A 13,405-nucleotide genomic window follows, 5' to 3' on the forward strand; every position below is an offset into this window, starting at 1 on the left:
GGTTGAATAAATACTAGAAAACTTTTCTCTTTTTTTGACTGATGAGTCAGTTTAGTGATAAACTGATATCGGGAATCTTGTTTTGTCGATGTCAATCAGTTAACTGGTGAAAGTGTGGAAATAAACTGAATGACAGATAGAATATAACTGAAATAAATAGACACAAGATTTATGGATGTATAGAGATTTCAATCACTCCTACGTCACCCCTTCTATATGAAAGATATGATATTCACTAAAAGACTTTGATCAAATACAAACTCTTGTACAGACCCACTTCAGTTTTTGACTTAACAATACCAAAATAAAACTCTTAGTATCTTTACAAATTTATCAGTAACTAACTGATATTCTTTTCTTAGTACAACTGATCTCACAAGATCAAATATAACAAATAGGTGTGCTAATACTTCTGCTCGAAAGATAGCCTGAAAGCTATGGATATTTCAGATAAGTGTGAGCGTTTTGTGATTGATCTTTGAAAGCTTGAATTCAAATATTGACTCAGAATGATCATACGCAAAAGTTCTTTTCTCGGCTGAACTCCTCGACTATTTATAGTCTTTTTCTTTCAACGGTAACATTGAATATGATTTGAAACCTTATTTCCGTTGATTGTCATGTCAACATTTTTCTGACAGTAGTACACTGTTGCATTGCTGAAATGCGGCGTTCCCACTAAAAGTTGCAGTCTTGTTTTTGTACCATCGGTCGGTTGATAGCTACATCCTTAATTGATGACGTGTTCAGCTGCTTTATCATTTGTGACAAATCCGAAAAGATAAACTGATTGCTCTCAACTGATTGTAGTCTAACTGATCAGTTTCCAACTGATCGTTCAGTCATCTACAAATTCAGTTAGCTAAGTTCAGTTACCGTTGATTTTCTGCGTATTAATCTTCAGTTCGGAAATTAGTAGTTTGTGTATTTTTAGATCAGTTCCTTTCAGTTATCTTGATCAGTTGTTCGATAGATTACGCTGAATTTGTCAAATCACCGAAATTCAGTTTCCAACAATTTCTTCCTTTTAGTTGTTTGACAAAACTTAGAAAAATATGAACTGATCAACTAAACATTTTTTGTAGATAAAATAATCTTTATCATCAAATCTTCCAATGTACAGATTCGTACAAAGAATGAAAAAGCAAAAGAATCTCCTAAACTGACTAAAATACAAAATCTGCCAAATTCTTCAACTGAATAAGAATAGAGACGGTCTTCTAACTGATCTTCTATTTCTTTGCTCTTTTATCAGCTGGTTGATCAGTCTGTTGACTGAGTCTCTTCTTGGATAGCTTCTGTTGATCTCCTTCATCTTCTTCTTCCCATTTTTGTCAAACTTATCAACTCTATTGGATAAGGCACGAACTTCCGAAGTAACATTGGATAAGGCATGCACTATATGTTCTTGCAGAAAATCCATTCTCTTTGTGACCACATTCTGGAAGAAATCCATGCGATTTGTGAACGCTTTTTGAGCTTGGTAATGAGCTTGAACCGTCACTCGGTCCTTCTTTAATTGATCTATTTGGAGAAATAAGGAAGTAACATCCTTCGTGAAATGTTGTAAACTCTTGAAGTATTCTCATTAATAGAATCAATCTTCAAAGTGTGCAGCAGTTGAGTTAGCTCAGACTGAGAAGATTGGACTGAATGTCTTTGATCATCGATTCAGTTGCCATTGATATCTCAGGAGACATAGCTCCAGCGGATTCTAGTTCTTGCTCTTTGTCTTCCTGATTGAAGATTATCAAGGCTCTATCAGTTGATTCAGTCACAACATCAACTTTTTCTGAGGCATCTTCTGGTATAGTTTCTTGTTGAAGTTATGGAAGAAGATAAGGATTCTGAATAGCAGTTGAGCTTGAATGCTCATCAGTTGGTTGTTCAGCTGAGACTGTAATAGGTTCTTCAGTCGGTTGATCATCTAACATAGTATTTTGCTCTTCAGTTGTTGGCGCTTCAACTGTTGGCTCAACTGGCAATAAATTTGGTTCATCAGTTGATTGATCAACTGACACTATAATATGTTCTTCAGTTTTCATTTCTTCATAGGGTTTCTCGTGTAACTGATCTACTTCAGTGTCAGCTTGAACTTCTTGTTCAGTCGTGGTAGCCGACTGAACTGGTTCTTCAGTTTGTCAAAAATAGCCTCTGAGGATGGCTGTTCTGGTAACCTCTGTTCTTCAACTGCTTATGTCGTTAGAATGTTTAGCTAGATATCAGTGGCAACTGATTGTATGACTTCGTCGATATTGGTCAAAGATAACTCAACAGCAGTGTAAAGTTGTTGATTTGCAGTAGAAGATGGAGGAACTGAAGATGATGGTGGAACATCTTTTGAAGATGGAGCAGTTGCTGGCTCAGTTGATTCGGCAACTGGTTATTCAGTTGGTTCTTGATGCGGAGCTGATTGTTCATCTTCCTCTTTAGATGAAGGACTTTGGGTGTTTGATGGAATAATCAACTTTTGATCCAATTCCCAATTCTTGATCTTCATCTGCAATGTGCGGAGATCCATGTCCAAATGGTTGTGAATTGCTGTGTCATTGAAAGCAGTTGGTCTGGTTGGATCATAATTGTTGCGTAGCTTAGCAAGAATTTGTGCCAATTTCTTGACACGCACCAGATCAAAGAAATAATCCCTCCTTTCCAGTGCTTGAAAAATTGATGCAGCCCTGACTACCTTCAGAACAACAGCCTCTAAAGCAATGAATTTTTTCAAAACTGCTTTCTTCTGTAGTTGCTTGGAAAATACTCCAGTTCTGAAGTTGACCCATTCATTGTAAGTTTTGAATTTTGATTCAGAGAACTCATTCACCTCTTTCCAGATTAGGTCGATATGAGTTTGAATTGAATTGGTCGGTCGGTCGGGGCTCTTTGATCAACTTGCCCTTTCTTTTTGGGTCAGTCAGGTCATGAGTAATACTCAGCCCTGAAACGGTTGTATCCACCTTCTCTCTTATCACTATGTCTTTGGCCTTGCAAACGATAGAGTAGTTGGAGCAGTGATTAAGATCAGTGGAGCTTTAACTCCTGCTTGTTTTTGCTTATCTCCAGATTTGGTGATAATTTTCTTGGATAGGCTGTTTAGCTCTAGTTGGTGTCAATCTCTCAGCATGAATGGATTCCACAACAGCTGCTGGTTTTGATTTGAGAGTCCTGGGCTTGTTGGAGATTTTTGGGGATGGACTTTTCTCAGAATCATTTTCACTGACAATCAGTTTTCGTTTGATTGTCTTCTTTTGGACTGTCTTCTTGGTCTTCTTGACTGGTTGGGCAGCCTCCTGAGCTGTCCCAATCTCATTCTTTATCTTCAAGAATTTTTCAGGAAATATGTCCAGTTTGAGTTTTGGTGGCTGAACATTCTTCGCATTGAATATTTTTACCTTGGATGACTTCTCAGAATAATCACCCGCAAAGCCTTTTGTTTTCAGCAGATAGCTGAGAGGCACTGCAAATCCTTTGGACTGTTTGGAGGACTGAAGCATGTTCTTTAGTATGTTGAAGATGATGAATGACCACTTCAGTCTCTTACCAGCCATAATAGCAGTCATCACTTGAAATTTCTCCAAGTTAAGAGCAGCAAAGGAGCCTGCTTTGGCGAGTAGCTCTTTGGCCATGATGTCAACCAGCAACTGAATCTCCAGTTTAAGTTCTTTCTTGGAGTCGGAAACCTTGATTTTCCGGCCATCAGCAGACAGGAGTAATTGCATCTCTTCCACATCAGAAGTCTTCATGTCAGAGATGTTGTCCAAGCCATCAGACGACATGGAAGAGATTTGAGAAAGAGCTTTTTTCAACAATCAGCAGTTGACTGTTGACAGTAGTAGTAATCTTGCCAACAGCAAAGATAAAAATGTTGGCATAGAAGTCCTGAATCTCCTTAGGATAAATTTTTTGGGATGAGAATCCCAGAAATTTCTTCAGTCTGGTTGCTTCAAGTTTCAGAAAAACTTCATTGACAGCTGCGTCCTTAACAGATAGGACTGAAGCAAAGTCGATAGCCATCGTGTTAAGAATGAAAGTGGGGACTTGGTTTGCCATTGATGAAAGCTTGAATATCTGCGAGAAAGATAAGCTCTATGTATTCGATTTGCTCTGAAAATTGTAATACGCATAAAAAGAAGAAACTGAAATGAAGCGGGTTGAAGTATTTAAGGGACCACTTTTCAAATTACTGTTTAATGAAAGACATCAATTAAATGCGCTGCATTTCAGCAATACAACAATGTACTACTGTCAGAAGAATTTTGACGTGGCAATCAATGGATATAAGGTTTCAAATCGTATTCAATGTTGTCGTTGAAAGCAAAGACTATAAATAGTCGAGAAGTTCAGCCGAGAAAAGAACTTTTGCGTATAATCATTCTGAGTCAATATTTGAATTCAAGCTTTCAAAGATCAATCACAAAACGCTCACACTTATCTGAAATATTCATAGCTTTCAAGCTATCTGTCGAGCAGAAGTATTAGCACATCTATTTGTTATATTTGATCACTTGTTCGATAGATTAAGCTCAACTTGTCAAATCACCGAAATTTAGTTTCCAACAAATTGTTATCTTGGGTATGGCTATGAAGTAGGGTGTACTTACAAAACAATATTAGAGTTCGGAATACGAATACAAAGAGATAAATGTTATGCAAGAAAAAAATGATACATTGGTCGGAGCTCGAGCTTGAAGTTTGAACACATAGAAGTCATCTCAAGATTTTCAACATAAATGAATTGTTTAGTCATGAAGCAATAATACATCACATTCTAAAAAAAACGTGGCTATATTATATTCATCTCTATATCAGTTTGTGACAAAGTTTGAATTAGTTTATTAGGGGTTGGTTATTTCATATTAGACTCTTACAACAATTTGAGTTAACCAAATACGAGCGCTTGTTTAAGCTTTAGCTCGAGGATTTGTTTTTTTTTCAAAAACTAAGATAAGATAGAAATATTATACTTCTTCAAGGGTAGGAGAGGAATGCTGATTAATTATTTTTTTTAATGTCGGTGCATTGTAATGAAGAATTTACTAATAATGGGTTATTGAAAAATAAAGATTAAGTAGGAGAGCTGGAAATTACATCAATAAGTCAAAAATAGAATTAAACGTAGCCATTCTAAGTCTAAAGAAACGAGGTGGCATATGAGATTAATTATTATTTTACCAAGGAGTGAGATTATATATACAAAATGTTCGTATCCCCCACAATCTTAAAAAAAATACAAATTATCATTAATTTTAAAAATGACCAAAAAATTAGGAGAAGTATAGATAAATCCCTAATCATAAACTCAACTTCACATTTAGTTCCTATGTCATAAACTCAACTTCACATTTAGTTTCTATGTCGTAAAATTGTATTTTTCACTTCCTGATGAACAAATTTTTTTTGAATTCACTCCTTATTTCATATTTTATCTCATTTTTCCTTTTAATTCAATTTTATTTTCGTTTTTAATTTTATCTCCTCAACTACATTACATTTCTATTAATTAAATCTAAGTTGGTATATAGTCTGCATGAATTTGTTGTACTAGATCTTCGATAATGTGATACACTTTGACACAAAATGTGATACATTATAAGTTAGATTGTTGTACAATGAACACGAACATGTGGTAATAACATATACAATGACAATATCATCTCATGTATATCATTTGTTACAAACATACGATACCATTATATTAAAAAGGTTCAAACTAATTTGTACACAACTTCTATTGTTCTCCTTGGAGAAAAAAAGTTGATGAAAAAAATATTTGAATTGTGGCAAAAAGACATCAAAAAGTAATAAAATAGTTACGGAATGTTTGGTAATTTAAGATAAGTGATGAAACTGAAACTTACTTTTATATCTTATTTCATATCATTGCATTAAATTTGCACATAATACATGATATAGTTACTATTATTTGATAGAATAATGATATTAATTAAATCTTCAGCAAGTGTTTACCAGTTTGTAGCCAAGTGTTTGGTTTGTCAGCAAGTGAAAGTTGAACATCGTCGACCAAGAAGACTACTTCAAAATCTTCATATCCCTGAATGGAAGTGGGAGCATGTGACAATGGATTTTGTGAACCACTTGTCGTTGTCATCTAAGAATTGTGACGTCATTTGGATTGTTATAGACCGACTGACTAAGTCAGCACATTTAATTTAGTATAGTTGAAAATATAGTTTTGATCGAATGACAAGACTATACAACATCCAAGAGAGTCTTAAATATCATGGTGTGCCAACAAGTATAGTCAGTGACAGAGACTCGGGCTTTACCTCAAGGTTATGGGGAAGTTTTCAAAAAGCTTTGGGAACAACATTGAGTCTAGTACTGCCTATAATCCAGAGACCGATGGTTAGACTGAGAATATTATTCAGACATTCGAGGACATATTGCGTGCTTGTGCTTTGGATTTTGGACCAGCATAGCATGATCATCTGCCGCTTATGGAGTTTTCATATAACAATAGCTACAAAAGCAGCATCAGTACGGCTTCGTTTGAAGCATTGTATGGTAGACATTGTTGTACTCCATTTTTTTGGGACGAAGTAGGAGAACGACAAGTGCAAGGACCTGAATTAGTGCAACAAGCAATTGACCATGTGAAACTGATCAAGAAGAGAATTAAAAACTGTACAAGATCGTCAATTGAGTTACGTGAATACCAAGCGTAAACATCTATAGTTTCAGTCAGGGGAAAAAATTTTTCTTAAAGTTTCACCACTTCGCAGAGTGATGAGATTTGGACTCAAGGGAAAATTAGACCCAAGATTCATCGGACCTTTCGGGATCTTGGAATGTGTTGAAAATTTTTCATATCGATTGGCTTTGCCACTGTATCTGTCCAGCATTCATAATGTCTTTCATGTATCGTTGCTACGACGGTATGTAGCAGATGAATCGCATGTTCTTGATCCGACAGATGTTCAACTTGAAGAAGACTTGATTGATGTCAAGCAGCCGCTTTTAATCCTGGGTAGGAAAGAGAAAAAGCTCATAAACAAGACAAATCCACTTGTTCTAGTGCAATGAAAACACCGAGGTACTGCAGAAGCGACTTGGAAATTAGAGAGTTGTATGCGCTTAGAATATCCACATTTGTTTCGGAGCTAGTGTCGATTCAAGGAGGGGTCAGTGAATTGAGATCGAGACATCATCAGCGGACTGACGACGGACACATGTATAATCCTAAAGCCTTAAATAGTGATTTAAGGATTATTAGAAAGAACTTTGTAGCATGTTTGGTAATTCAGGATCTGGATTGATAGTGATTTCATTATGTTGCTATTGTCTAGGTTCATAGATTTTTTTGTCAGATTGTTTTAGTAAGGTACGTGATGTACTGAATGAGATATCCAAGAGTAGTATACACACTTATATGCTGCATATTTATCTGTTGCATGATACATGTTTTACTGCTTTGGCATATTATGTATGACATATCATGTTGAGCCTGATATCTTTTGAGATATACCTTGTTTCTTGGGGCCGCTTAGCCCTATTCTGTATTGTGGACGATGGGGCATCAAGAGCTACAGTGTCCGACGAGACCCGCAGGCTCTGATGACCTGAACATTGTAGGTCCACGTCTTGATGATGAGTGTGGGAGCCAAAACATGCCTATGGCAGATCAGAGACTATACACTCAGGGATCTCTAGACTGAGCATGAGATTCTTGACTTGATTCCTGATGTCCGAGCATATTGTATTTCGCATGCATCATATCATTTTGTATACTCGTACATTCTCATATTGGGCGATTGTCGCTCACGTCCTTGTTTTCATCATGGGCACCCCATTCCACGGGACAGGTCTTAGGTTGGACGGTTCGGACAGCCAGGGCAGTTGCTAGAGCAGTTAGGTTTCAGATGGTGATCAAGTGGAGGTTTTGTTTGTTTTATCGCATTTTTGTGCAGTATTATGTTTTCAATATGGTTGTATTAATGTTTAAGATTGCTATTATTATTCTGTTTTCGTTTGGGTTGTAAAATGATTAATTTATTTGGTTTCTGTTGTGTTAATTGTTGTTATTAAGTTTTAATTTTGCTTGCTTATTAGTCTGTTTAATAGTGGTTCGGGTAAGGGCACTACACAACGTTTGAAATCAATACCAGAAAATTTGGGTGGCTTTTCGCGGTAAGCGGGAGCAGCAGCCACTGGAGTGAATGAAGTGGTCGACATATCCAGATTAACAAAGATTTAGTCTTGTGATTGTGATTAGTCTGGATCTTTGTCAATGGAATAACGTGCAGCAACAGAAAGCATTAAGGCGAGGCAAGGATGAATCTTTTATCTGCAAGACGAAGTTACCCGTATAACAGTGCTCTATGTTGATATCAAATATCTCTAAGATACAATGATTTCTAATCGAGAGAATGCAGTACTACAATATCTTGATAACAACGAACAAAAATATGCAGAACTTTCAAGTATACAATTAACGAGAAGGGAAATGCAGCAAAGATGCGAAAAAAGTATGAGCTACGTAGATAGAGGGATTATTTGTATCCTATTTACCAGTTGCGGAGAAGGAATACAACCTTCGGGATACGAACGCAACTTTTTGTGATAAGCCAAGGGACATACTGTTTGAAGGTCCAGACGCAACTCTCTGTGACAAGCTAAGGGACACAAAGTTTTCGAATTGGTGCAATCTTTATTTCGAAAATAAAAATTTATTTTTCAAAATAAATTTTGTCCAAAAAGATTAATACGGTCAATAGACCTTAGTTGCTACGAAGAAAACAAGACTAACGCCAACGAAAAATAGATGCGAGACTATTGAGCTTGAGGATGTAATCTTCATTCCCTTAAACATTCCGCTCATCCGATTTGATAATGATAGAAGATAATCTTTGAGCACATGGAACAAACAAGTGTGGTGAAAGAAGATCTCCTTGACGAAGTCCTCTTTCTGAAACAATATCACCTACGATGGACTGATTAAAACGTTGGCAAAGACGAATATTCATGAATCATGGTTCCAAGGTAAAAATAATATGTGGTACCAATGTATTAGGGTTTTTTTTTTTTTTAATATTTATTTTTTGTTGCAATTAATGTTGTTGAAGGTTGGTCTCCCCATTCGCCTATTTACTTTCACATAAATTAGTGTACCTCACCCTAAAAAGAATGATAATGAGTGCCCCTGTCAGTGGGGAATTTTGACTTTTCAGACCACCCTGCATTATGTGCAAGCTTCCCTACGACAAATACCGTCGACATCAGTTAATTTTTATTTTTTTATTTCCCTACTACCTAATTTAACATATAAAATGTATTCGTAAAATAAAACTGAGTGCAAGAATAATCATTCATTTCCCAAATACACCGAAGATGAATAACAAATTTAATTATTTTGCACGCTTTTTGACCAGATTTTTAACATTTCACTCACACTTCTCGTGTAACTACGATTAGTTCATTGCCTAATCGGTCCTTTTTTCGTTCGGATCTTCTTAAAATTCAAAACATTGGTCGTTTTCGTTCCGATCGTGATGTTTCACAAAATCTTTAATTTAGCTTGTTCCCCAGTTCCAATTCTTTAGGTAAGCCGTAGTAGTCGAATCCTAGAGTTTTCAATAATATTAATTAAATTTAAATAGAGGAAATACCCATTTGGCAAATACATAATAAAAGTTAGCAACTGACGTAAGAAGAATATTATATAAAGCACAAAAGTGGGAATGACGAGAGAAATCACATGGTGCTTTAACAAACTTTTACTTGCAACTCGTGCCTTGCGCGATATCAATTTCTGAAAACACGCTTTCGCCCCGATCGAGGCAAAAACTCGGCCGGCTCCACACTGCCCGTTTTCATCCAACTGCATACGTCGGAAGGGACTTTCATCAAAGTTCATTCCACAGAGCACTGGGAAAGAAAGTTTCAAATTTACAGCATAGAATAGATGCTGCCCCCACTCACTAAAGGACCGGATTCCGGCAAAAGTTCAAACGGGCTCGAACCCGTGTTCTTGATGAGCTAACAGTTACTAGCAAGAATTTCAAGCCTGCCATAGAATAGATGCGGTACGGGGAATGACCCCGATTCACCAAGAACTCGAAACTCACAGCTCTTGGAATTAACAGATTCAGAATAATATGAACCATGGGTAAATTACATAATTTTACAGAAACCAAATTCAATAAAATGGGGCATAATTTCCAGTTTACAATATGCATTGCTCCAGCAAGTGAAAACAAGCAGAAGAAAATGACAGCAAAGAAACAAATATCCATCCCCTTTCTCCTCAAACAAGCCACTATGAGAAATAGTAAACACACAATAACATTCTACAAATTAAAGAACCGAAGCACAAAAATTCTACTAAATTAGCAGTGTACCCTTCTAACACTGCTAAGCCTTTTACTTTAAGACAAAAAAAAGTTAGTAAACGAACCAAGAAAAAGGTCAATGGTATTGCCAACACTAATACTAAAGCTTCACCACCTTCTTCCAACCTTAACCGAGAGGTAAAGTTACTCCATCTGTAACAAGGAAGATTGAACCCCAGACCCTACAGCGGGCTTCGGCCATCAAGTGTAAAGATTCATATTTGGCTTGTTAGAAACCCGTGAATGATTAACCACTATAATGCAGACTAATGGAGGAACATCGGCTTCCATTAATATTACTCAAGAAATTGAACCTAACTCGTTGCTTCTACTGTGTTAGTGAGACTCCAAACTGCCTACAAACCAGTATGAACATTTGCCACAAATTGGACTTCTACAAGGTCAGATTTCCAATTTCCATACTATGTTATCCACACTGCTATCTCGAGCATTCTCCAAGGCAGCAACTTTAGTTCGGTGTGCTGCGGGGTTGATGGATGATTTACCCCTTTCGTCTAGAGGCAGTTCACAAGCTTCGCTAATAGAACCTGATCTCAAATCAGCCGGTGGAATGAAACAGTCTACTGACAGCCCCGGGACATTAAAGGCGACCTCTTCAATTGTCCAAGCTTCTTCCATCCTGGTTTTTGTGTGGCTCATTGCCATCTCTCCAAAACGGAAAAGAGTAACAACAGAACGGCCAGAATGAGCTATCATGATCCCTTCAACAGGTCGATAATCATCTAGGAACGAATTTATGGTTGTCTCCCAGTATACAACATCGCCTCCATTAGATTGGATTCGTGTAAGATGTGAATCCTCCATGTGAACAAGAAGCCCCGTCTTTTGGCTGAAGTAGCCAAATAGAACATGCCGTATAATTTCTGCCGGCCCTTCACTTCTCGCCCTCAATGTCAGAGGATCGGCAGAGAGCTTTAGAATGAAGCAGTCTTCCCCATTGATGTTCTTCTCCCCAATGCAGATGGCATCTGCAAACATACTTGCAGTAGTTCCTGGATCAATTCCCTGGAAGTTGAAGGAGAAAACCCACAAAATATCAGAGGCTTTATCCACATAAAAACCCATTGAAACTGTGCAATATAAGAAAGCCTGCTTCCAATTTAACCTGAAGTGCACGGCGCAAGGGCCGAACCGGACCCTTGGCTGTGTGTGCACCGAGCCAGGGCGTATGCCTCCACACTAGCTTCCCGTTGCAGCCGGCATGAACTTTACTTCCCCCAACTGCAAGCTCCACATACCACATGTCTGGATCCATCTGCCACAGGACAAAACCACCAGACTCGGCAGCTCTTGCAGCATTTCTATTCTTCACAACCTTTGTAGCAGTTTCAAATTCTGAAGCTACCATCTTCAGCTTTCCCATGGCATACGCATTCTTGATGGAGTTCTGCACTTTTTGCCCTCCAGATGCAGCAGTATACTGTTGTAATATGTACTGGGCAGATGAAGTTTCCTACAAAATTGAAAAGAACTGATAAGATTAAGTAGTAAGCACTTATCCTTAAAATACAAGATAAAGATGAAGTCAAAGACCGGTTCATCGAGTAAAAGAAAAAGACACACACAAGGGAATCCCAAATTTTCTATACTTACCAGAGTCAAGATTTTGGATCCAATTTAATAGTCCAATAAAACACTCATCATCAAAATATGTACATCTTAATTTGATATACAAAGCAATACAGAGTAGATATATTTATTTTCTACCCAGAAACAGAAATCAGAAAATCTACTCGATTTTTCACCAAATCCCAACTCTAAATCAGTTCTTCTTTGACCAAACAAAGGAAAGCACTTAAAATGGATGCATACATTGAACTCTTAGGCTAGCCTCTATGGATGTATGCAGAAAATAATTTCACTCATTTTCTAATCTGATATCCACCAAAATACATTTCTAAAGGCAAAATCCAAACATTTGAGGGGACCCGAGAATGGAGCACAGGCACAATAACAACAAACTCATACTAGTGAGTGTATAGCTGACTGTATGTATAGATGACAATACATACAATGGGGGTGTCCTTAATACTGAGATGAGGAAAAGGGTCACCGGTGCTAACGTGCACCGGGGCGAGTGGTGCCCCCATCACTCCAAGCAGAAGTCTTAGATCGGACCTTTTGCCCCCATACACTTTCTCATTCACGGCCAACGACGGGTTCCGAATCAGCTGCCCTCGGACCCATTTCCCGAGACCCAAACCGACCCTCTTCGACTCCCCGATTTCCCCCTCTTCCTGGAGCGGTCCCTCCATCAATGGAGTCAGCGTCTCTCCGACCGGCCTCAGGCTACCCGATCTCGCAATCCACGGCTCGGAGTTACTAGTGCTCACCTTCTTCCTCCGTAGAAAACCTGAAATCGGAGACGCGCTCCGGGCAGGGCTCATGGAGCGAGACCTCGACGGAGACAACCCGCGCACGACCTCCTCCTTCAACGCCGAGAAAAACCCGTGCCTCCTCTCCATTTTAGAACCGAATACCGCAACCCAAACTCGCTCACGAATTCGCACGCACCCAACGGTTATACCCTACAGAAAGAGGATAAACCCAACCATTTGCAACATGAATATTTCCTTATTTTCCTTGGGAAAAAAAAGAATATCTTGCTGCTAAAGAACGACAAATCGTGTGTATATTTTCAGTTAGAGGAATGGGGAGGCGATGAAAATGGGTAGGAAGTGGCGGTGCTTAGCGAGAGTGGTAAGAGCTGCAGCTTAACAGAGTGAAAGCGACTGATGACGATAGAGAGATTGTTGCCGCTTTGTGATATTAGTGGGGAGACTGAGAATCACGCGCGAGGTGAAAAGGCAACATGCTAAACATGCCCTAGTCAATTGTTACCACTTGTGAAATTTTAGAATATATATTATATTTCGTTAAAATATCGAACATTTATCATTTTATTAAAAATTATAAAAAAATAATAAGAATGTAATTAAAACTTATAAATTGTAAAATCATTAAAACAAATATTCTATCAATCGCTATTAATCACGTGTCAATAAATTATATTCTTTTTATTGATAATAATCGATCAT

At 37.8% G+C, this 13,405-nt stretch overlaps 1 protein-coding gene across 1 annotated transcript; it reads right to left on the reverse strand.

The window, feature by feature from the left end:
- Nucleotides 1–10,136: 10,136 nt before the first annotated feature.
- On the reverse strand, nucleotides 10,137–13,144 carry LOC140973590 (uncharacterized). The gene is made up of 3 exons (XM_073436519.1): nucleotides 12,380–13,144; nucleotides 11,473–11,820; nucleotides 10,137–11,372 (listed from the first exon to the last, which is right to left on the reverse strand). Exons 1-3 carry the CDS (start codon nucleotides 12,830–12,832, stop codon nucleotides 10,749–10,751), a joined length of 1,425 nt encoding a protein of 474 aa, XP_073292620.1. The 5' UTR covers nucleotides 12,833–13,144; the 3' UTR covers nucleotides 10,137–10,748.
- Between the last annotated feature and the right edge of the window lie 261 nt (nucleotides 13,145–13,405).

This window comes from Primulina huaijiensis, chromosome 3, assembly GCF_012295235.1.
Source record: "Primulina huaijiensis isolate GDHJ02 chromosome 3, ASM1229523v2, whole genome shotgun sequence".
Taxonomy (NCBI): domain Eukaryota; kingdom Viridiplantae; phylum Streptophyta; class Magnoliopsida; order Lamiales; family Gesneriaceae; genus Primulina; species Primulina huaijiensis.

Excerpts from the sequence above, each read along its gene's own strand:
- LOC140973590 (XM_073436519.1), bottom strand. The coding sequence starts at position 12,832 with ATGGAGAGGAGGCACGGGTTTTTCTCGGCGTTGAAGGAGGAGGTCGTG. Across the intron at positions 11,821-12,379 it reads GTATTAAGGACACCCCCATT|GAAACTTCATCTGCCCAGTA; the intron begins GTATGTATTGTC and ends TCAATTTTGTAG. Across the intron at positions 11,373-11,472 it reads CCTTGCGCCGTGCACTTCAG|GGAATTGATCCAGGAACTAC; the intron begins GTTAAATTGGAA and ends TTCAACTTCCAG.